General features: G+C 42.1%; 1 protein-coding gene across 7 annotated transcripts in view; it reads right to left on the bottom strand.

Moving 5' to 3' along the window:
• sun1b (Sad1 and UNC84 domain containing 1b) overlaps nucleotides 1–15366 on the bottom strand; it is a 63789-nt gene extending 48423 nt beyond the window's left edge. For 2 of the 7 annotated variants that reach the window (XM_055651632.1, XM_055651634.1), the window contains exon 1: nucleotides 14–2334. In XM_055651632.1, the coding sequence (XP_055507607.1) occupies nucleotides 14–23 (10 nt within the window). In that variant the 5' untranslated portion in view covers nucleotides 24–2334. Of the gene's footprint in view, nucleotides 1–13; nucleotides 2335–15226 lie in introns of those variants that run through there. The other 5 variants (XM_055651633.1, XM_055651638.1, XM_055651635.1 and 2 more) reach the window with 5 other exon arrangements.
• Nucleotides 15367–25971: the final 10605 nt, after the last annotated feature.

Genomic DNA, 25971 nt, shown 5'->3' with positions numbered 1-25971 from the left:
CCTATTAACCTACCAACATGCATGTCGTTGGGATGTGGAAGAAAACTGGAGTACCCGAAGAAAACCCATCATCACAGGGAGAACATGCAATCTCTGGCACTGGAGGTCAGAAAATTCATTAATTTTCACAGATTACATCACAACATCCTCACCTCTCTTCACCCCAACGCATGTTATTCTACATCCATTAAAGCAGGCATATCACCTATCCATAATCAAAAGGAAGGCAAACAGATTTATTCCTATACTGGCGATTTGTTGTTTCTTCCTCCAATTTGAAAAATACATTTTTACCTAGCCAACCTTAAAATCTGGCAGCCTTTCAGCTGAGTAGCGTGGTGTCACAATAGCATGGTTATAGATTCCAACAGTTTCTCCTCTGAGTGAATGCCAAAGAAAGACACTTTAACCAACTTTGTTAATAGCTTGAGCATGGAGCAGGAACATTTATAGGGACCAGAAAAACCTCTTCTCATACAGAGAGCTTCACAAGATATGCCTCCGCTGCCACAAATATTTATGACAATGATCCTAATTTAATGTTCTAGCCAATCATTTGGGTTTAGTTTAGAGACATCGCGGAAACAGGCCCTTCGGCCCACTGGGTCTGCGCCGACCAGCGATCCCCACACATTAACACTATCCTACACACACCTGGGACAATTTTTACAAAAACCAAGCCAATAAACCTACAAACCTGTACGTTTTTGGAGTGTGGGAGGAAATCGAAGATCTTGGAGAATACGCACGTAGGTCATGGGGAGAATGTACAAACTCCGTACAGATAGCACCCGTACTCAGGATCGAACCCGGGTCTCGACGCTACAAGGCAGCAAATCTACTGCTGCGCCCTGTGACCGCCCAAAGAGTGGAGATGCCGGGGATTGAACCCGGAGCCTCATACCTGCAAAGCATGTGCTCCACCACTAAGCCTACATCCCCTTCCCAGTTCATTATTGAAACTCTGCGTAGCAATAATGCACTATATCTTGAATACAACACAATGAATCATTAACTGATGCATTTGGCAACATTAAGCTCAGTGATGTTGTATAATGATGATTCAAAATGAACAACTTTATATTAGAACCCACTTTTTCTTTAAATGGGCCATAGTACTTAAATGGGCAAGTAGCCAATGCTGATGAATGCAAGGGATTATTTTCATTATACTTATCAAATTTCTCGTTCCTAAATCTCTACAAAACAGATGGCAGAAATTAGTTTAGATGAACAATAACTTGCATGTTAATGTTTCATCAAATTCAAATGTTAATTTGTGAGAATGGACAGGAAAGCAGTGACAGCTGATAACCAATCACAAAATAGAACTGTCATTCATTACACTGGCTCTGTATTATTTCCGGTTAAGCCAAACATTTTATGACAGAAATAAGATAGGCCACTCGCAGACTGCTCTTTTCAGAAATGCATTGCCTATTGGCAATTTGACATCAATATAATTTCTGAAAAAATTAGAATTGAAAAATTAATCCCTACCTAAGAGTCAAAAATAAACCCCATAAAATTCAGCAAACTTGAAATTATTTCTTCTGCAATAATCCATGCCACTATCTTTTACCATATTCTTAAGGCGTGTAAAATGCCTGACAATTCTAGTTTATGTTTAAGACAAATTACACACATTTTCCTTGTCAGCTGTTTTAATATTTCCCCAACCAAAAGATCCTAATGATAAACAAATTATCCCATTTCCCAAATTAATTCAGAGGTCAATATGACAATTAAAAGCAGGTTAACAGGATGAACACAGTACATCGGTAAGCATCGAGAGAATAAAACATGCATAAAGATCTAAATATTAACAGATACACAGGCAAATTTAAATAATTTCCTCATGCAGAGCAAAGACACTGTTAGATGCATTTGTCTAATATTATATTAAACAGCACATGGCAAGTATCTGATTAACCATAATCAGCAAGTAAATTAGAAATCTCGTTTGTCGTCAATTTATGCATTAATGAATATGCTTATTAAAAAAAATCAGCTAAACACGAGTGTAGTAAACAGTCTCTATCCAAAAGGTTTCCACACGCAGCATTCACAGAACCTGTCAGTATAACCTCCTGATGCAAATTCACAAGGCAATAAATCCAAGTATCCCTCGTTCACTGATCAGTTTCTCATCTTCAGACACCGGGGGGGTTTTGCCATTGAACACATCCTTGTAATCCTCGGTTTTAAACCATGTGTACTGCTGGTTAATTCCAAACTTCCACAACTTGCCGTATGTATTTCTCAACCAACAACAACAGTATTCCAAAATGGCCTCCCTGTTTCCACAAAGCATGAAGGATTGAGAATCTGGTCCACCTACTTCCAATTAATGCTGTCAGTCAGGAACAACCTATAAAGCTATTGGCCACAAGAACTACTTCAACCAACTGAAAAGACAAATTAACTCTTTAGGATTCCAAACCAATTGCAAGCGACTGATCAGAAGAAGAGGGAAAGAAACTGGACATTGCAATGAGAATGCTAACAGCTTAATTGTTATACCATGCTGATTAGCAGCAGACATTTAAGTGACCTAATACTTCCCTAGACAAGTTAATTACATTAATGGATTACATAGTTATTCCAGGAACGTGCACTCTTGAACATTTGAGCCAATGTCCAAATATATTTGAATAAGGATAAATTTAAAAATTCAAGTGTCCCACTGGTTAATCATGTATGTTAATGATGCTGTACAAACTTACATAAATAGATTTTATAATGATAAACACTAACATCTTCCAATTCTTATAAGCATTATGATATTCATTTACATGTCTTCTTACTTCTTTCATTATTTGTTAATCCCTTTAAAAAATAATGAGTTTACCTGGAACCCAAGACATACTGAAAATGATGAGTAAATAATATTAGTTTAGATTTAGTTCAGAGACACAGCATGGAAACAGGCCTTTCGGCCCACCAAGTCCATACCCACCTGTGATCATCCATTCAGTAGTTCCATCCTTCATACTGGGGACAATTTATAAAAGCTAATTGACCTACATACCTGCCATCTTTGGAATGTGGAAGGAAACCGGAACACCCGGAGAAAACCCACAAGGTCACAGGGAGAACTTACAAACTCTGTACAGACAGCACCCGTAGTCAGAATCAAACCCGAGTCTCTGGTGCTGTAAGGCCGCAACTCTACCACTGCAACACGAAACAATGGATTTCCAGTTTCCTGACAAAACATCTTCAGCATGTGTGTGTGAACGGAAAGAGCTCCAATTGGCATCCAGTGTTGAGTGGTACACCTCATGGCACTGTACTTGTCCACATCTATTTTCGCTTTACATAAATGACATCCATGAAAAAGTTGCAAGTACGACCAGACTATTCGCTGATGATTGTTTGCTGTACCGTCCAATTAAGTCAGCTGATGATGAAGATGCTCTCCAAAAGGATCTCGATGCTATGGTTGAGTGGTCACAACAATGGGGCATGCAGTTCAACCCTTCCAAATGTGAAACCATGCGTGTCACCAGAAAGAGGAATCCAGACGAAACATCTTACAATATACTTGGTGCCACCCTTGAAGAATCCAAACAAACCAAGTATTTCGGCATCAAATTGCAGAATGATCTGCGTTGGAATGGTCAGACTCATCATGCAACGGTGAAAGTAACAGGTGTCCTAAACTTTCTGAGGTGCAACTTTCATCATTGTTCAACTTCTGTCAAGGAGAAGCTATACTTCACCCTCGTTAGATCTCATTTGGACTACGCAGTTGCAGCATGGCACCCATACACAAATAAAAACATTTATTCCATCGAACATGTCCAAAGACAGGCAGCTCGATTTGTTACTAACACCTATGAGAGAGAAGCGAGTGTCACCAAACTCCTGAATTCTCTGGGGTGGAACCCTCTCCAAGACAGACGTGAAGCTCACCGTCTGACCTGTTTTTAGAAAATGTTAAATGGTCAGCTCGACATAGATTACAAGACCTACACCAAACCCAAACCAATTAGGAGCAGACGAGGGCATTCAATCCAATTTGTGATCCCAGCTACAAAGACAGATGTATACAGCAATTCGTTCTTCCCCGCACAATTAAAGCATGGAATAATCTCCACCCTACTATAGTTACCCAACCAGATGCAACTAAATTTAAAGTAGCTCTTTCTTCCCAATAACCCTTTCTGGCTTAAGTCCTCCCTCCACCACCTCCAGTTTAAATTCCATTTGGAATATTTTGGAGGACCAAGAAAGAAACCAAGACAAAGACAAGGTATAAGAAGATAGAGAACTTAGTAACATGGTGTCAGAACAACCTCCTCTCTTTCACTGGGACAGGCAGCTTCTCTGGAGAGAAGGAATGGGTGACGTCTCAGGTCATGACCCTTCTTCAGAGTCACGAACGGTCACAACCCGAAACGTCATCCATTCCTTCTCTCCAGAGATGCTGCCTGTCCTGAATTACTCCAACATTTTGTGTCTACCTTCAATTTAAACCAGCATCTGCAGTTCTTTCCTACTTTCCTCGCGTCGGCAAGACGAGGGAGCTAGTTATCACCTTCAGAAAGAATGGTGAATTACATGCCCCAATCAGCGTCAACGATGCTGAACTCGAAATGGTTGAAAGCTTCAAGTTCCTTGGTGTTAATATTACCAACAATCTATCATAGACCAAACACACTGTTGTGACAGCCAAGCAAGCACACCTATGCCTCTTTCTTGTGACATTGTGGAATAGTGGCAGTCATGACAAGAGCTCTCCACGTGTCACTAATGATATTACGCTTTTATCAAGGAAGTTGTGAGAACTTATTCAAACTTTCTTCTTTGTACACATAACATCCCTTTCCTCAGAATAGTGTTTTAGCCCAATGGAGCCAGCTGTGTGTAATTGGTGTCTTAAAGCTGGGTTTTCAACCTTGGAGAGGATGCTAAAATTGGTTTATTCGACCAGTGGATATGGTAGATTCTGACGGGATAGCATTGGTAGTAGCTTTCCAGTGCCTTTAGGCGCTTCCTGTAGGTAATTCAAGTCTCCGAAAGCCAGACATCATTGCTGCCCAGTGCAACCATGGGTTTAGTGCCAGACTTGAAGTCATTCCTCTGTCAGCCTAATCAATGTCAGCCTCAGCCTGTCAAGCAATAATCAATTTTGACATTTATGTCTACCGTCATTACCTGGTGGCTCCCAAGTTCTGGGAAGTGATGCACATTTTCCAAGGCCTCACCATGAACCTTTACTGTCATGAGCAGTGATGTACATAGTTTACAAAGTGATTACAAATTGTGTGCTGTAACTCAAATCTGATTTTTCTTCTCATTGTTTTTAATTTCCTCTGAAATTTCTGATGCAAATTACATTCGCATCTTTTTTGGGGATGTCTGCAGCCACTCCGAAAAGAGGAAGAGGCCAGGGGAATGGGACAAAACGCATGTAAACGCACACTAACATCATTAAAAGCATTTATTATTGTATGTTAATACTATTTAACAAGAAATTGATTGATCACATTAACAAAGGCATTCAAGATTACTAACAATCCAATCAGAGAACTTTACATACAAAGCAATTACTTTTTGTAGGGGTTATCAGTATACAGATCTAGAATTGCACATTAGTGATGCTTTCAATTGTTAATTTAATCTTTCGTGTGACTTTGGTGCACAGAAGTACATTTAAAAACCGCCAAGATTTCCTGTTGCTCAATATTTTCAGTTAGTACATACAATTTCAAGTCTCTAGTCTGCTTAAATCTGGTGCTCTTATGATATACCCAAATGATGGACAAAAGAGTCAGCATGGACATGGTTGGCTGAAGAGCCTGTATCTATGCTGTTTAATTCTATGACAATGAAATGCCAAACTGACAATTACCAAGTACCCAACAGGGGAAGTGACAGTTTGCCACCATGAACCTCAAGGTTACTGATATTGCAAAAGTCGCAAAATTAGACCATCTGTTGACTCTAGCACAATGTCCCGAGGACAAAATTAAAACAATACAATTTATTCCTGGGCGCACCTACTTTACCACAGTATTGTTTGGTCCATTTTTAATTTAAAATGTACAAGTCTCCCTGTGATTTATCTAGATGCAAGTGAAATGAAATGGTTTCCTTAAAACTAAAAGATCTACATAGTATTCATTACATTTATCTACTAATTCTTCATCTAAGCTTTTTTCAAAACCTCTGCAATATATACTTTAATTTCTGTCATTGAAGCTTCATAATTTCAATAATGAAATCAATTTCCATTTCTGTGTATTGTTCCAATGCCCAGATTGATAATGTTTGATTGATCTCAAAGTGTAAATAATTGCAATAGCCAGGTGACAGGGCTACCTGCCTGTCTCAAAACACTTTAGCATAGAAACTAACTATTTCTTACAAAACAAAAGCAAACTTGGTTGGTTGCTCTTTCGTACAAAACAATTCACCATAATGGAAAATAATTTAAATAAATTCAAATACAAAAGCTGTGTAATTTTCTCTCTTTATCACACAGAAAAGAGAGAGGATCAGAAACCCGAGCTATTAACAGAATTACAACACAAGTCATAAAATGTAAAGTGAAACACAAAGTGTCAGGATGTGCCCAGCTGATCTGCAGTCATACATTTAGTGAATCATTTTCTTTATTCTGTACTCATTAATTGCCATAATTTTCTTCAAAAGGGTTTTTGTTCATCTTTTCTCGAACTGTCCCTCAGTTCATTGCCCAGATGACATCAGTATTAACATAGAAACATAGAAATTAGGTGCAGGAGGAGGCCATTCGGCCCTTCGAGCCAGCACCGCCATTCATTGTGACCATGGCTGATCGTCCCCTATCAATGACTCGTGCCTGCCTTCTCCCCAGATCCCTCGACTCCACTAGCCCCTAGAGCTCTATCTAACTCTCTCTTAAATCCATCCAGTGACTTGGCCTCCACTGCCCTCTGTGCCAGGGAATTCCATAAATTCACAACTCTCTGGGTGAAAACGTTTTTTCTCACCTGTCTTAAATGACCTCCCCTGTATTCTAAGACTGTGGCCCCTGGTTCTGGACTCGCCCAACATTGGGAACATTTTTCCTGCATCTAGCTTATCCAGTCCATTTATAATTTTATATGTTTCCCCCTCATCCTTCTAAACTCCAGTGAATACAAGCCTAGCCTTTTCCTCATTTTTCCTCATATGACAGTCCTGCCATCCCAGGGATCAATCTCGTGAACCTACGCTGCACTGCCTCAATCACAAGGATGTCCTTCCTCAAATTAGGAGACCAAAACTGTACACAATATTCCAGATGTGGTCTCACCAGAGCCCTATACAACTGCAGAAGTACCTCTTTACTCGTATACTGAAATCCTCTTGTTATGAAGGCCAACATTCCATTAGCTTTCTTCACTGCCTGCTGTACCTGCACGCCAACTTTCAGTGACCGGTGTACAAGGACACCCAGGTCTCGCTGTACCTCCCCCTTACCTAACCTAACCCCATTGAGATAATAATCTGCCCCCTTGTTTTTGCCGCCAAAGTGGATAACCTCACATTTATCTATATTATACTGCATCTGCCACGCATCTGCCCACTCACTCAACCTGTCCAGGTCACCCTGCAACCTCCTAACATCCTCTTCACAGTTCACACTGCCACCCAGCTTTGTGTCATCCGCAAACTTGCTAGTGTTGCTCCTAATTCCCTCTTCCAAATCTTTAATATATATGGTAAACAGTTGCGGCCCCAAAACCGAGCCTTGTGGCACTCCACTCGCCACTGCCTGCCATTCTGAAAAGGACCAGTTCACTCCTACTTCTACTCTTGAAAAACAGTAGAACAGGAATTTCTTAAGTTAGGTCATTCAAACCCGGGAAGCCTGTGTTCTGTGTTACAAGTACTAAATTAAAGCCTCGAAGATTATTGTTTCCAAGTTTTACTGTCAATTACAAGGTTACACCAGCTGCAATGTCTCTCAAATTCCTTCAGTCTTGTGATTCTTCAGTCCCTTTTATTTGATCTCCTCCAGCCCTATCCCCACAACCCACACGACCAACAAAACATTACACTTCCACCTGGCCTCTTGAATGACTCCAATAATCGCAGGCCACGGCTTCAGTGTCAAAGTTACAAATCTCTGCGAACCAAGAGTACTGAAAAACATGTTTATTCCGGTGAAATAGAAAGAGTACTAAAACTAAAACTCCAAGCAACAATCTGGCATCACGTTTTGGCAAGAAAACTATTTTTTATTGTTGTACTATAAATCTAGATCCATAGTGAGCAGTAGCCAAAACGAAACAAGAGCTGCCAGTCACAACTGACTATATCTGACTGCAACAGATGTCAGTGCCTATGCTAAGAAAGCCCATAGATACTCTCCCGCTTTCAAACAAATGCCTGGCTGACACTATTATACTATTCACCAATGCCAAACAGTTGGTGTTTTAATTAATCTTCATTTTAAGCACATGGTAAACAATTCAACAGCATATTCTAACTTTTTTTTGGGGGGGTAGGGGAATAAGGTCACAGAGAAGGGAGGGGGATGGGGTGATGATGGGTGATGAAGAATCAAATATCCAAACATAAAGCAAATAAATTGCAACGTTCAAACTTGATAATGGAACACTGCTCTCACTACAGTTAAATACATTGCCAGTTGTCAATTCTCTTCACCCATAAAGTAAATTAAGAATGTAGTTAAAGGAACTGTTGATCAAGCCACCTGGCACTGTACATCAGACACAACGGCAGTGACAAGAGAGGGGGAAAAGGCAATTACGCATACTAATCCACAAACGGGTCCAGTTTAAAATCAAATAAATTACTGACTCTTTAGAACTGAATTGACTTAAAATTATAACAAAATTAAATGAAAAGGAATTACGACCCATTTTCAAAAACTCATGGATACAGATGCGATTTCATTGTATTGTGCCTTGGCGACAAATATTTTAATGTTCCCATTTTGGCAGTTAGATTCCAGGGCAGGGACTGTATGTTTGTCTGAACCCTGAGGCAGTTGAAAATGATTCAGAGTAACTCTTTCCAACTGTGAACAATCCCCGGGAGGGGAACCGCCCATGCAACATGTTTGTCTTCTGACTTATTCTGCAGTTGTCCCATAATATTCTTTGGAATGTATTATTGTAAAGCAACAAGTAGAATATCAATATCAGCATTAAGACAGTAAATGAAGCTTGATTCTTTTCAACCTATTTTTTTCAAGATAAAATTAAACTAAGATGAGGTACATGAATAAAAACTGTTTACAAAAAGCTAAACAGAATTGGTCATGGTAACTATCTTGAATACACTTTGTTACACACACTCTTGAAAAACATTAAACATGAACGGGGAGAGGCTGAACTCAGCAATAAAAGTGTAATTCAAAGTCGAAGAACAGCAGGTCTGTCTAGTCATGATCCACACTGCGTATACAACTTAGTCCCAAACTGTTAACCTCGACTCTTTTTGAATACATTCCATTTTGCATAGCATCTCCACTCCGTCATATTTCCAGCTAATTTCCCTTGCAAAAACCTCAGAACTCCCATAAATTAAGTTTACAATCACTTCCTCACCAATTTCAACATTGAGGGAGTTGGGAAAAAAAAGTGAAGCACTCATTCGATTTTATTTACAGTTCAGTTTTGTTGGTAATATTGATACACAAATAACAAACAAAATAGAAATAACAATCATAAAAATATTAATTATATTCTACTTAATTTCATTTATATAATAGCTTCAGCATGATACAACAAGGGCCTTTATACAAGTGTGATTGTGAAAGAATTCTCACTGTTCTACTGAAGGATGCAAAACCTTAGATCCGATAAGGAATGTCTTTAATGTAGACAAAAAAAGACCGCAAAGACCGCTCTCTCCACAACTCACTTGTCAATTCTTCCCTTCCCTCCCGTACCACCCCCTCCCCGGGCACTTTCCGTTGCAACCGCAAGAAATGCAACACCTGTCCCTTCACCTCCCCCCTCGACTCCATTCAAGGACCCAAGCAGTCGTTCCAGGTGCGACAAAGGTTCACCTGTATCTCCTCCAACCTCATCTACTGCATCCGCTGCTCTAGATGTCAGCTGATTTACATCGGTGAGACTAAGCGGAGGTTGGGCGATCGTTTCGCCGAACACCTCCGCTCAGTCCGCAATAACCTACCTGAACTCCCGGTGGCTCAGCACTTCAACTCCCCCTCCCATTCCCAATCCGACCTCTCTGTCCTGGGTCTTCTCCATTGCCAGAGTGAGCAACACCGGAAATTGAAGGAACAGCACCTCATATTCCGCCTGGGTTGCTTGCGTCCGGCTGGCATGAACATTGAATTCTCCCAATTTTGCTAGCCCTTGCTGCCTCCTCCCCTTCCTTAACCCTCGAGCTGTCTCCTCCCATCCCCCCGCCCTCCTCCTCCTCCCTTTTTCCTTCCTTCTCCCCCCCACCCCCCCTCAGTCTGAAGAAGGGTTTCGGCCCGAAACGTCACCTATTTCCTTCGCTCCATAGATGCTGCTGCACCCGCTGAGTTTCTCCAGCATTTTTGTGTACCTTTGATATTGTCATGTTCCGTCAGCCTCTGAACCCACTAAAGGTGGAGTGGAGACTGCGTAAAGGGACTTGAGAAACGAACGACCAAAATCCATCTTTCCCAAAACTGTCATGTTAACATCTCTTTTGGTTGAACACTTTTCTTGGATGACATTTGGAAAAAGAACCTTGGCTTTTCTTCAACATATAGTGCATTATAAGATTGAAATTCTTGATAATGCATAACAATACCAAGTCCTAGATCTGTAAAAGCCTTTTACTGATGTTGCAACCACATGTGTGGAGTCATCTTGTCAGTGCTTGGTATTCCATTTCTTACATAAGTTATCTTTATCATGTCTCGTGAGCTTTATAGCTTGGGTCAGGCCATAACTAGGTCAGGCTGCTCCAAAATAATGTTTGAAAGACACTAACAGCTGGGATATCAGTCTGAACTATAATCAAACTCTTGCCAAGAGTGCCAAGAGTTGAGGAAAGCTTATAAATCATTATTTTCCAATTCAGTTACAATTTTCATTTTGAACAATAAACCACCTGGAGCACCACTGGATACTAGAAAGAATTAGCTTAAATTAGTTTTTCAAAGAATTACAAATGTTTGATATCGATAATTCCGGATGCGACATTTGTAGTTTTACTACAACATAATTAGACATAAATTAATTCCTGAATAGATTATGCAATGGTGGAAAATATTGAAGCATGATCATAAAAAAATGCATTTTCATACTAATCCTACCCAAACCATATTTTCATCAATTTACAAAGGGTAATTAACCGATCAATCAGTATATTTATGTGATATGGGAGGCAGCCAGTGCACCATTAAAATTTACATCATAACAATTATTTTATCTCACCTGAACTCGTTTTCTACTAATACAAATTAAGAGAAAGCCAGTTCCAATATTCAATTGCAGGTCCTTCTTGCCTTACCCTGTAAACCTTTCAGTTGGTTGCTCAACAAGAGGCTATCTACCTCTGCCTTAAAAATAGACTATTTCCACCATCCGTTGAAGAAGCAAGATTAAAAACATGATTTTTAGAAAAATACTAGACCAAGTGCAAACCCGTTGGGTCTGCTCCCCCAACGCAAGATGCCACCACTCACCCGTTCCCCTAATGCAATATTGCACCACTCACACATAGTCCCCAACTGCGTTTGGAAGAGCACCGCCATTTGATGTGATCATAGCTGATCGACCACAATCAGCACCCTGTTCCCACCTTCACCCCGTACCCCTTGATTCCATTCGCCCTAAGAGCTCCATCTAATTCTCTTTTGAATGCACCCAGTGAATCGGCCTCCGCTGCCTTCGGAGGCTGAGAATTCCACAAATTCACAACTCTGTGTGAAAGAAGTTTTTCCTCATCTCAGTTCTAAATGGCCTACCCCTTATTCATAAACTGTGGACCCTGGTTCTGGACTCCCCCAACATCGGGAACACGTTTCTTGCATCTAGCGTGTCCAATCCCTTAATAATGTTATATGTTTCTATAAGATCCCCTCTCATCCTAAATTTCAGTGAATACAAGCCCAGACACTCCATTCTTTCATCATATGACAGTCCCACTATCCCAGGAATTACTCTCATGAACCTACGCCACTCCCTCAATAGCAAGAATGGCCTTCCTCAAATAAGGAGAAACAAAAACTGCACACAATACTCAGGTGTGGTCTCACCAGGGCCCTGTACATCTGCAGAAGGACCTCCTTGCTCCAATACAACCCCTCCCTTTATGAAGGCCAACCCTTCAATACAACTCCACCCTTTATGAAGGCCAACACGTTAGCTTTCTTCACTGCCTGTTGTACCTGTATGCGTACTCTCAGTGACTTATGTACTAGGACACCCAGGTCTCGTTGTACTTCCCCTTTTCGTATCCTGACACCATTCAGGTAATAATCTGCCTTCCCATTCTTGCCTCCAAAGTGGATCAAATCCAGTTCATTACACACTAAATCCAGAATTGCCTTCTACCTGGTGGATTCCAGTATAAGCTGCTCTAAGAATCCATCTCGAATGCACTCCACAAACTCCTTTTCTTGGGGTCCAGTATAACCTGATTTTCCCACTCTACCTGTACGTTAAAATCTCCCAAAACCACCACAGCATTACCTTTGTTACATGCTGTTGCAACTTGCACTCTCTCCAGGCTACTGTTTTGGGGCCTGTAGATAACTCCCATTAGAGTATTTTTACCCTTACAATTTCTCAGTACTATCCACAATGACTCTATATTTTCTGATTCTTTGTCACCCCTCGCAAGGGACTGAATTTCATTCCATACCAACAGAGCCACCGAACCCCCTCTGCCCACCTGTTTGTATTTTCAATAGGATGTGTATCCTTGAATATTCAGTTCCCAGCTCCGATCCTCTTGCAGCCATGTCTCTGTAATTCCCACATCATACTGATTTCTTACTGAGCCTCAACCTCATCCAGATTATTTCTATGATACTTTGCACATTATATATAACACAGGGAGGCAACAGGCCATCCGCGAGTCTCGCCTGCCGCCTCAGAATCTCCTGCCCGAACCTCAGACACTGGAGTCACCCACCACTATGGCTCTGCCCGACATCAGTCTCGCCAGTCTAATCTCATCACTAGGATTGGAACCACTGACCTGTCCGGCGCTCGGACTGGAAGCGTCTTCTGGCACCCTGTCTTAAGTGTGTGACCCGTTATTTTTCTAGGTTATGGGTTCAAGTTTTCAAGTAAACACTGCTAGGTTTCTGGTATCACAACAGCAATTTCAATTCAAAAGAACTTCAGACTGCAAAATGTTTTGGCACATTCTGAAAGATTACAAAGGCACAAAAGGAATGCAAGTCTTTTCCTTCAGTACCGTAGTGCTGTTTTTTTAATACAATATTAAATTAAGTCTGCTTTGTCAGGTGAATGCAGAAAATAGTTAAATTCTAGAGCAAAAAGGAATATATCATGAGCTGGCCAGTATTCTCTCCCAATCAACATCACTAAAATAAGATCCAAGTAACACCACGGTGCAGTAAATGGAAGCATATTGTACAAAATTTTACAGCAAAAAAACCCACAACGGCAACTAGTCAAAAGACACTCAATTAGCTGTACAAGATTTTAAGAAAAACCGAACCTGTGAATGCCTCTTATCACTTTATCTTTTAGTTTATCTGCAGAATTCATGCAAGGCTAAATTCCCAAACTTTAGTGGGTTCCCAGAGCTTTTCTAAGGATCAGAGAATGCAAAAAAAAAAGCAGCAGCGAAACACCATAAAAATAAGAATTTAATATGGACTGTTCCAAAGAATATTCACAACTTATCTAAACAACATGTGTAATAAACGGAAACTGCTGGTTCATGCCGAGTCACTGTCAAACCATCACATGAACCACATAGTAGTGACACACTCCCAAGTGCCACTGCAAGATTTACTTTTGGATTTTGTTGTAGAAGAATGCTAATTTGCCATTTATATTCAATTATATTCAATTTTAAATATTGGTTTAGTTATCCAATTGTTAACTGTATTTTATTAGAGATGCAAGAAACTGTAGATGTGAAAATCTTGATCAAAACACAAAGTGCTGTTGGAACTCAGCGGGACAGGCAGTGCATGTGGAGGAAATGCACAGGCAGTACCTGGGGAGGGAATGGAGAGGCGACGTTTCAGGTTGCAACCCTGCTTCAGACTCTTTTAATAGTTTCTCCAACGTTCAGAAACAATTGGTAGCACTGCTTTGAAAATAAAAGGTGCAGTACCATAAAACAGTATTGGATAATGGCTGATCTATTATTCCCTCTGAACCCCATTCTCCCGCCTTCTCGCCGTAACCTTTCACACCCTTGGGAGGAAACCCACGAGGGCACAGAAAACAAACACGCAAACTCTACACAAACAGCATCCGGGGTTACAACCAAACCCCAATCTCTGGCGCAGAGACAATAGCTCAGCAAGCTGCATCGCTGTGTCACCTTGAACAGTGGCATTGGCTATAAACCAATTTAGGATGCTAAAGACAATATTAAATAATGTATTTCCTTTCCTGCATCTTGAAGTTTTACAGATGCTGACAGATGCAAAGTAAGCATTTCCCCTGCTGAAAGCAAGCTCAAACCTTTCCAGTAAGCAATGCAAACATTTAACGATCAACAGAATTTGAACAAAACAGTGGAAGAGCCACAGCGGTGGGTGGAGTGTCTGAGACACCGTGCTGGAAAGGTGTGAGGAAGCAACGGCCCAGTGACAGGTTAGGGCAGGCACAGCAATCCTTAAGGAGTGGGGTGGGAGGGCAGGTTTGGTGACAGTTAACATTGTTAGTGGGGCCAAGGATCCCTAAGGATTGAGAGATTGGGCTGGGGGGTGGGAGACGATCCCCAGGGGTGGAGATCAGGGAGTGAACCCCAGGGGTAGTAGGTGAACCCCAGGAAGCTGAGGGCGGGGGGGCGGGTGGAAGCAGACCCAAGAGCGAAGAGTCGAGTTGATGGTGGAACTCAGGGAAGGGACGGGAGACCCTACCCGGGGTTTGACGTTGTCAGCTTCTGTATCAAGTGTAAGCCCCGGGTCGGGGGGGGGGGGGTTAAACGCTGGTCCACGGCACCCGGGATGGATGCGGGCACCGGGGGGCGGGTGAGGTGCTGGTCTGGTCCGGCCAGGCCCATGTCATGCCCTGCATTTGCCTGCCTCCCTTCTTCTCCGCCGCCACCCGCCTACCTGAGCCGCCGTTCCCGCCACCGGACGCGCCTCCCGTTTGAAAAGTTCCCGCTCGAGCGCGGCACCCGTCACTCCCGCGCATGCGGAAGGGGCAGGGGGGGGCGGAGCCGCTCCTCCCGTCAGTCACCCGCAGGGTCGCCAGGGAACGGCACGTGGCACTGCTGCTCGATGATGCCCGGGAATACCACGTGGTGCGTTGACGCTCAGACACCACGTGGTTCGATCACTCAGCTTGTCCAGGACACCACGTGGTGCTGTCGCTCGAGGATGCCCGGGCACGGCCCTTGCTGCTGTCAATCACGTTGCCCGGGCACGTCCCATTGCAATGGGAAGAATCGCTCCACAGTTGTGGTTGGCAATGTGGCACAGAAACATAGAAAAATAGGTGTAGCAGTAGGCCATTCGGCCCTTCGAGCCAGCACCTCCATTCAATATGATCATGGCTGATCATCTAAAATCAGCACCCAGTTCCTGCTTTTCCCCCATGTCCCTTCATTCCTTTAATCCTAACAGCTAAATCTAACTCTCTCTAGAAAACATTCAAGATTCAAGAGAGTTAAAACATCGCGTGAATTGGCCTGCACTGCCTTATGTGGCAGAGAATTCCACAGATTCACAACTCTGAGTGAAGATGTGTTTCCTCATCTCAGTCGTAAATGGCCTACCGCTTATTCTTAAACTGTGTCCCTTGGTTCTGGACTCCCTGAGCATCGGGATTTTTTTTCCTGCATCTAGTCTGTCCAATCCTTTAAGAATTGCATTTGTTTCTATAATATACCCTCTCATCCTTCTAAATTCCAGTGAATACAAGCCCAGTCAACCCATTCTTTCAACATATGTTAGTCCCACCATCTTGGGAATTAACCTGGTGAGCCTACGTTGCACTGCCTCAATAGCAATAATGTAGCAACGTTACAACATTTTGAGATTTTAAAAATCTAGTCTGTAATTTATCCCATCAGATAAAGCATAAAAAGAAGTTTAATTTGACACCTTATTCACTTTCATATCTCAACAGTTATGGCCATTTTCATACTCGGAAATTAGCATCTTGTTCCCTATTGCCTTTCCATTGACTTAAAACAAAGGCTGTGATCGAGGACAGTCAAAAGCCCATAAATTAAGAGAACTGAAAGAAATGTTCAGTTATTATAGATTGAAGCATTCTGAAACAAATATGAAACAATCTTACTCAGATGACTTGAAATTAAAGCATATAATTAGTTAGTTACTTAACTGTAGCTAATTACAAAATTCAATTACTAGATCTAAAAATCTATCAATTTCTTAATAGATGAACATTTTTAAATAGCCTGTGTCCAAATAACATTCACACAAGAATTCACAATATAACATAATTTTAAAATCTCATTGTCATGGATTTATAGGCCAAATGGAAGGAATTTAATGTTTAATACTTGTAAATTAATGGCCATTTAAATCATTTTGCGAGTGGGTTTTTCTGGAACGCGATCATTTGGAACGTTGCGGTTTGCGGTGAATTTATACCCCATATCGGCAGGAAAAATACTGCCGGTTTGTATGGGGACTAAATCAACGTTTCGCAACTTAAAATGTGAATTAAAGGCATCTTAAGGAGCACTCTTATACATAAAATAAACGGCTTTCTTTTACCTGTCCCGTACCTGAAATCCGTCCCCGTTGTCGGCGTTGACAGCTTTAGAAGCTGATTTAGAAATTTCTCCAGCGCTGAGCTTGTCGGGCAATTAAAAAAAAAAATACACAGAACGTCTGTCGGAACGATTCTTCAGCAAAAGCTTGCACTCCAACAAAATATATTTCAGGAAAAGGTAGGAAACAAACGCGTTTTAACCCCCCCCCCCCCCCCTCAAAGGCGCCAAAATTGCGCACACGGCCAGTGGCAGAATTGCAGCGCCGCTGAAGGTAAGTATTGTAACATACCTAAATAATGTCCTTCCTCAAATATTTGCAGATTTACGAATATTTTTTATTCCAGTGACAATTTGAAGCAGTTTTTGGAGGTCATCACATCAGAAATGAATAAATAAAAACAGTGGTTTGATGTCAACAAATTGTCTCTAAATTTAAGCAAAACAAAGATTATGCTATTTGGAAAACATAAAACAAACCCTCAAGTACAATTGAAAATAGATAACATAAGTATAGAAAGAGTATATGAAAATAAATGTCTTGGTGTGATCTTAGACTACAAAATCTGCTGGAAACCACATATAAACCACGTCAAAGCAAAACTGGCAAAGTCTATAGCAATATTGGAAAAATGAAGACACATTCTGGACCACAAATCATTACATACTCTGTATAATGCACTCATATTGCCATATCTGAGTTACTGTATGGAGATATGGGGTAACACCTACAAAACCAACCTACAGCCGTTATGCACATTACAAAAAAGAGCAATAAGAATTATCAATAACGTTGGATATCTTGAACAAACCAATTTATTATTCTTAAAGTCACATACACTGAAGTTCACTGATCTGGGTAAATTTAAGACTGCCCAAATCATGTACAAAGCAAGAAATAATTTACTTCCAAGAAATATACAAAAACTGTTCATGGAAAGACAGGGTGGGTATAATTTGAGAGGGGAACATAATTTTAAAAAACTCAATGTCAGAACAACTCTTAAAAGTATGTGCATAGCAATCTGTGGTGTGAATTTGTGGAATGGTCTGGAACAGGAGATAAAACTTAGCACAAGCATAATTCAGTTTAAAAAGATGTACAAAAACACTTTTTTAAAAGGATATTGGGATGAGGATAGGTGATTGTGAGTGGGATATTTGTTATACTGATTGTATTGGGAAGGGTGATTATAGGGTGATGGGTGATGGGTTGTATATATGACTAAGATACTGTATAGTATATGAGGGTTTTTTCTTTTCTTTTTTTTATCTCTTTTTTGTATGGCTTTGTAAATATTTGATTAGTGTATAAATGTAAATAATTTGGTGTACATATAGATACTGGTGTACATATGGTGTGTATATAGCTGCTGGTGTACATATGGTGTACATATAGCTGCTAAATTTGTATAAGATTATTATAAGCAGTTGAATAAGGGGTGGGAATTAATAAGCTTTGGCTTCTTCCTGCTCCTTTTCGGACACATACGATTTCATTTATTTATAGATATTGTTTATGACACTTTATAAATATTCTTGTTTTGTTTTTTGTATGCTGCTTCATACATGCTTTTTATTCTGTTCGAAATAGAGAATTAAATAAATAAATTAATAAATTGGAGACCAAATTGCACACAATACTCCGGGTGCGGTCTCACCAGAGCCCTGTACAAATAACTGTAGTAGGACCTCCTTACTCCTAAACTCAAATCCTCTCGCAATGAAGGCCAACATGCCATTAGCTTTCTTCACTGCCTGCTTACTTTCAGTGACTGATGTACAAGCACACCCAGGTCTCGTTGCCTCCCCTTTTCCTAATCTGACACCATTCAGATAATAATCTGCATTCCTGTTCTTGCCACCAAAGTGGATAACCTCACATTTATCTACATTATACTGCATCTGCCATGCATCTGCCATGCACTCACCTCACCCAACCTATCCAAGTAATCCTGCAGCCTCATAGCATCCTCCTCGCAGCTCACACTGCCATCCTGTTTTGTGTCATCCGTAAACTTGGAGATGTCACATTTAATTCCCTTGTCTAAATCGTTAATACATATTGTAAATAACTGGGGTCTTCACTGCCTGCTTACTTTCAGTGACTGATGTACAAGCACACCCAGGTCTCGTTGCCTCCACACACTACCGAGCCCTGCGGCACCCCACTAGTCACTGCCTGCCATTCTGAAAAGGACCCGTTAATTCCCACTCTTCGCTTCCTGTCTGCCAACCACTTCTCTATCCATGTCAATACCCTACCCCAATACCATGTGCTCTAATTTTGCACACTAATCTCTTGTGTGGGACCTTGTCAATGGCTTTTTGAAAGTCCAACTACACCACATCCACTGTCTCTCCCTTATCCATTCTACTTGTTACATCCTCAAAAAATTCCAGAAGATTAGTCAAGCATGATTTCCCCTTCATAAATCCATGCTGACTTTGACCGATCCTGTCACTGCTTTCCAAATGCGCTGCTATAAATTCTTTAATAATCGACTCCAGCAACTTCCCCACTACCGATGTATGGCTAACTGTTCTATAATTCCCCATGTTCTCTCTCCCTCCTTTCTTAAAAAGTGGAGTTACATTGGCTACCCTCCAGTCCATAGGAACTGATCCAGAGTCGAGAGAACATTGGAAAATGATCACCAATGCATCCACGATTTCTAGGGCCACCTCCTTGAGTACTCTGCGATGCAGACCATCAAGCCCTGGGGATTTATTTGCCTTCAGTCCCAACAGTTTACCTAACACCATTTCCTGACTAATGTGGATTCTCTTCAGTTCCTCCCTCCCACTAGATCCTCGGTCGCTTAATATTTCTGGGAGATTCAGTCTTTCTTAGTGAGCAGGGATGAAGCAACTTATGCAAATGCACATTTACCTGGAATAAGACTCGTGCAAAGCTTGCAAACTCATCGTTTAGATTAGATTAGATTAGATTAGACTTTATTAATCCCCTTATTCAGGGGAAATTCAGATGTCCTTGCAGCACACTAATAAAAATACAACATAGCATTCAAGAAGAAATTCAACACCAAAACACAAAAACATCCCCCCACAGTGGTTCCGGCACAAAGTCCAGTCCCCATCCTCTTGTCCACCCAGAGTCGGGCCTATTGAGGCCTCCACAGTCACCGCCACGGCGCCCGATGTTCTCGCCGGGTGATGGTGCTCCGGCGTCGGGAGAACCCCCAACGGCTTGGGGTGCCAGGAACGGCCGCCTTCCCACCGGAGACCGCAGCTTCCAAGCCAACAGATCACGCCGGACGGAGCTCCACACACTGGCGATCTCGGCGAGAGATCCCAGGCTCCGGGATGTAAAGTTCAGTGTCGCAGCTGGCCGCTCCACAGAACCGTGGCTCCCCAATGTTCTTATCGGCGGTCCCAGCATACTGGAGTTCCAGCGCGGTGACCCAGGAAAGGCATCGCCCGCTCTACGACAGCGCTCCAGTGCTGCGCCGCCGCCAAAGTCGATGTTCTGCGCCGCCGCCAAAGCCGATGTTCTGGCCAGGTCCCCTCAGGGAAACGTCGCTCCAGGACCCGCTGGTAGGCCGCGAGGACAGGTCGAAGACGCTGCTCGGAGGAAGGCAACCCCTCCGACCAGGTAGGGACTTGAAAAACAGTTTCCCCCTTCCCCCCCACCACCCCCCACACATAAAAAGTTAGGCCCCCTGACTGCACACTCAACGTACTAAAAATAATAAAAAAGAAGGGAAAAAAAACTGGACAGCTGCAGGACAGGCAGCCGTTCAGGACAGCGCCTCCTCCGGTCGGTTTGTAATTTCCTTTTGCAACCCCCCCCCCCTTTCACGCCTTAACCATATCTGGGGAAGGCGTGCCTGAAATGCAGCAGCTAAAGCAAACTCAAATATTCATGTGGTCAGGGTGGGGATAGAAATATCCTTTGCAGTACAGCCCACACCCTTCTCAGCCTCAACAGCAGATGAAAATAATCTTGTTGAGCACTTAATTTTCTGGCATATCCCAAATCATAAACTCTACCTCAAAGACCAAGTGCAACAATAGAAGGTAAATCCACGTCGCAAACCATTGTGCATCGGGGGTATTTGCTGAAAATTCATACTTAAAAATAGACAGGATTGCAAACTGCATATTTCACTCCTCCTGTCCCCTTATCTTGCATCATTTTGTCTCCTTTTCATCTTGAGCCTTTGTCCACACACCTGCCAATCAACCCCATGTATCCACCTCCACTCTTTCTCCACCCTCCTATAATCAGTCTGAAGAAGGGTCCTGACGTGAAACATACTCCGGAAATGCTACCCAACCCACTTTTTGTAAGGTGTCCTTGAGACTCTTGAAAGGCGCCCATAAATAAAATGTATTATTATTATTATTAAGTCACTCCAGCACATTTAGGTTTAAGTTCATTATTATCATGTGTACCCAAGTACAATGAAAAGCTTTGTTTTGTGAGTAGAGTGAAGGGAAAGATAGAGAATGAGGAATACAATTCTCAGAGACATGGCGCTAGAATTACAGGAAAACAGATGTAAAAGAGTGCGGTGACTATATAGCTAACCAAGATGTCCTATCTACACTAGGTATACCTGCCTGCAAGTGGCTCATATCCCTCTAAACCATTCCTATCTATGTGCTTGTTCAAATTGTCTTTTAAATACTATTGTAGTAATTGCCTTAACAACCTCCTGTGGCAGCTCGTTCCATATGGGATCAGGGGGTATGGAGAGAAGGCAGGTGCGGGATACTGAGTTGGATGATCAGCCATGATCATATTGAATGGCGGTGCAGGCTCGAAGGGCCGAATGGCCTACTCCTGCACCTAATTTCTATGTTTCTATGTTTCTATATACCCAACACCCTCTATGAAAAAGTTTTTTCTCAGGTTCCTGTTAAATCTTTCCCATCTCACCATAAAACTAAAATTTCTGGTTCGTGATTCCCCTACTCTGGGCAAGAGACATTAATTGTGTGGTGACCACAGGGAGTTTTTTTTAATGAGGAACTGCAGATGCATCTCTGGAGAACAGAGGAACCAAAATGTTACATATCATGTTCTCCAATGATGCTGCCTGACCCGTAGAGTTATTCCATCATTTTTTGTCTTCATGTGGTAAAACCAGCATCGGCAGTTCCTTGTAGAATATGTAAACATATATATATATATATATACATATATATATATATATATATATATATATATATATATAGATTCAATATATACTGTATATTCCTCCGAATAAGGATCTCAACCCGAAACGTCCCCATACATTCTATCCTGCCTGTCATGCTGATATTTCTCCAGCATTTTGTGTCTATCGACCATTTAGACCAACATCTGCAGTCTCTCTCTCTCTATCTCTCTCTCTCTCTCTATATATATGTATATATATATATATATATATATATATATATACATATATATATACACATATATATATATATATATATATATATATATATATATATATTCCTCCGAAGAATATCTATATATACGTCCCCCACATATTCTATATAGAGATGCTGCCTGTCCCGCTGAGTTTCTCCAGCATTTTGGGTCTATCGACCGTTTAGACCAACATCTGCAGTTCCTTCCTATATATCTCTCTCTCTATATATATATATGTGTGTGTGCATGTGTATGAACTCATTTCATACACCCACTACCCTTTGTGTAAAACAGGTACCCCTCTGGTTTCTATTAAATCTTTCCCCTCTCACCTGAAGCCGATGTCCTCCGGCTCCTGATTCCCCAATTCTGGGTAAAAGACTGTGCTTCAGCATGTTATTTTTAAACCTTTAAGTCATTGTGCCACGTGTAAAAGAGTTCTGCTTTTTCTAAAGATAGCTATTTAAAAAAAGGGTAACGTGCCATTGATTGATGGGCTTACTTTCATTGTCTGTGCGGTTCTGATATTGGGACTGTAGCTCAGTGGTTATGTCACTAGTGTAAAGGAATGGCTCATTCAAATGTAATCAGGACAACAGGAGATTTCAAATGCAGTATTCGCATCTGAAGATGGGTCTTGAACAGAATCGTCACCTATTGTTCTTCTCCAGAGATGTTGTCTGACCCGCAGAGTTACTCCAGCTTGTTGTGTCTATCTTCAGCAGCATTAGCGATATCTCTGAAATGACCAGGTAAGATATGGAAGCTTTAGAGAGGGTGCAGAAAAGGTTTACCCGGTTGTAAAACATTTTAACTCCCCTTCCCATTCCCACACAGACCTTTCTGACCTGGGCCTCCTCCACTGTCAGAGTGAGGCCACGTGCAAATTGGAGGAACATCACTTGTTATTTCGTTTTGGCAGCTTACAATTCTGCAATCAAATGATCATTGATTTCTCTAATTTCAAGTAACCCCTAAATTCCTGCTCTCCCTCCTCCCCCACCCTCGTGGTTCTACTTGTTCCACTGTTCGCATCTTTGTATCCTATTGTTATCACCTCTTCTCTAGACAACAATCTGCCATAATGGGCTCCACCTCGGACATCTGTTGCCAGTCCTGCTTTGTTCTGGCCCTTTCTTACCTCCAGTTTCCTCCGCTCTAATTTCAGTCTGTAGGAGGATCCCGAACTGAAACGTCATCCATCCTTTTTCTCCAGAGATGCTGCCTGAACCGCTGAGTTATTCCAGCATTTAGCTACCTTAGCACTTACCACAAAGCTACCTGGATTAGAAGGCATTAGGTAGAAGAAGAGATGGGACAAATTTAGATTACGTTCTCTGGAGCATCACTGGTTGAGGGGAGATATGATAGCAGTATGTAAAATTATAAGAGACAAAAAAGATGGGTTGGATAGTCACAACCTTTTCCCCGGGCTGGAAATGTGAAAGACTTGGCGAACATAAAGAGCATAGCTTTAAGCTGAGAGGGACAAAGTTTAAAGGAATGCGCGGGGCAAGTTTCTTTTTTCCCCCACAGAGAGTGGTGGATGCCTGGAACATGCTATCAGGGTGGTGGTGGAGGCAGATATGATAGTGGCGTTTGAGAGGCTTTTTAATAGGCAAAACATGTGCTGGAGGAACTCAGCACGCTAGGCAATATTGTGGAGGAAATAGACAGACAACGTTTCAGGTCAGGACCCTTCTTCAGAATTCAGAAAGTGACGTTAGAGAGGCATAGAGAGTCTCTGGCCGAGGGGAGAGGAATCGAGAACCAGAGGACATAGGTTTAAGGTGAGGGGGAAAAATTTAATAGGAACCCGAGGAGTATGTTTTTACACAAAGGGTGGTTGGTATTTAGAATGAACTGCCTCAGGAGGTAGTTGAGGCAGGTACTGTAGCAACGTTTAAGAAACATTTAGACATAGATAGGACAGGTTTAAAGAGATATGGGCCAGGTGGGACTAGTGTAGATGAGACATGTTGATCGGCGTGGGCAAGGTGGGCTGAAGGTCCCGTTTCCATGCTGTATGACTCTATGATGTGGATATGCAGGGAATGGAGGGCAATAGATTACATGCAGGCAGAGGATTTCAGTTTAACATGGCTTCATGTTCGGAGCGGACATTGTGGGCCGAAGAGCCTGTTTATATGCTGTCCTATGTTCTACATAGAACTTAATTGTGTTCACTACTGTCCTTTGAGGAAAGAAATCTAAAGTTGTTACCCTATGTGGACTATTTCTGACTTTTGAGACCCACTCTAAAATAAAAATGAAAATACTGCAGATGCTGCAAATCTGAATCAAAAGCAGAGAGTCCTGGAGACTTGTCAACAGGCCAGGCAGCACCTGTGGAGAGAGAAACAATGGTTCTATGGTACTTTACTCTCATGTGTACCTAAGTACAGTGACAATCTTTTTGGATACAGTTCAGTGACAATCCTGCTCTACATCGAGCACAATCAAACTAATGGGCCTGTCCCACTTAGGTGACTTTTTAGGCGACTGAAGGAGACTATTCTGCGTGGTTTTCTCTGCGAGCTCCGGTTTCCTCCAACACTCCAAACAAGTACAGGTTTGCAGGTAAAGTGGCTTCAGTAACATTGTAAATTGTCGTGAGTGTGTAAGATAGTACTTGCATACTGGTCGGCGTGGACTCAGTGGGCCGATGAGCCTGTTTCCACGCTGTATCTGTAAAGTCTAAAGCCTAAAAAGTAAAGAGGGCACGACTTGCATGGAGGAGATCCTTGATGATAGATGCTACCTTTGTGAGTCAGCATGTGGTGTAGATGCTATTGATGTAGGGGAGGGGTATACCCATGATGGACAGTCATTTCCTCTAACAATAATGCGCCGTGTACCACCCATACCAATCACTGCAGCAATGCACCAAACTATCCCAATATCATCACCACCTCCAAACCTACAACCTCTATCACAAAAAAACAGGAGGCACATTGAACACCTAAATCTGAAAAACAAATCCCACAAAGTGCTGGAGTAACTCAGCGGGTCAGCAAGCATCTCTGGAGGACATAGTTTAGGATTAAATAATAATCAGCCTACTGAGAAGATCTCTGTTTTTCAAGAGAGTCTCGTGTAATCTTGCAAATCCACCGGTGGGAGCAGGCAAGATCTCAGGATAGACACAAGATGCTAGGGTAACTCAGCGGGTCAGGCAGCATCTCTGGAGAAAAAGGATTGGTGACCTCCAGAGATGTTGCCCGCTGTAGGGTCTACCCTCTACTTTCAGTCTGAAGAAGGGTCCCGAGCCGATACGCCACTCATCCATTTTCTCCAAAGATGCTGCTGCCTGACCCGCATGAGATATTCCAGCACCTTGTGCCTATCTTTGGTATAAACCAGCATCTGCAGTTGCTTGTTTCTACACTGTGTAATTGCAAGCCGGTTGCTGAAGAGGATTACTCAGAGTTTTGGTCTCACACTGCAAGTAGAAGAAGCTGCCAAGAACAGTTGTCCAAGATGTGACTCATCCTAGGCGACAGTTTTAGATACTGCTTAGCTTTGTGGAGGAAGCAGCTTGTCAGGGAGGGGTGTGGATGTGCGAGTCAGCTCAAGAACCTGATTTCACATAGTTACAAGCTCTTGATGCTGCTGAACTCCTTGATGTTTATTTTGGTCTTTTAACCTTGTGGCACGCAGCAGAACAAAGGCTTCTGTAACTGCGACTAAACTCCCCCTCTCCCCTCGCCCCCCCCTTCCGTCACCCAAGT

Source organism: Leucoraja erinacea, chromosome 20 (assembly GCF_028641065.1).
Source record: "Leucoraja erinacea ecotype New England chromosome 20, Leri_hhj_1, whole genome shotgun sequence".
NCBI lineage: Eukaryota > Metazoa > Chordata > Chondrichthyes > Rajiformes > Rajidae > Leucoraja > Leucoraja erinaceus.
This window is presented reverse-complemented; position numbering and strand designations above follow the sequence as displayed.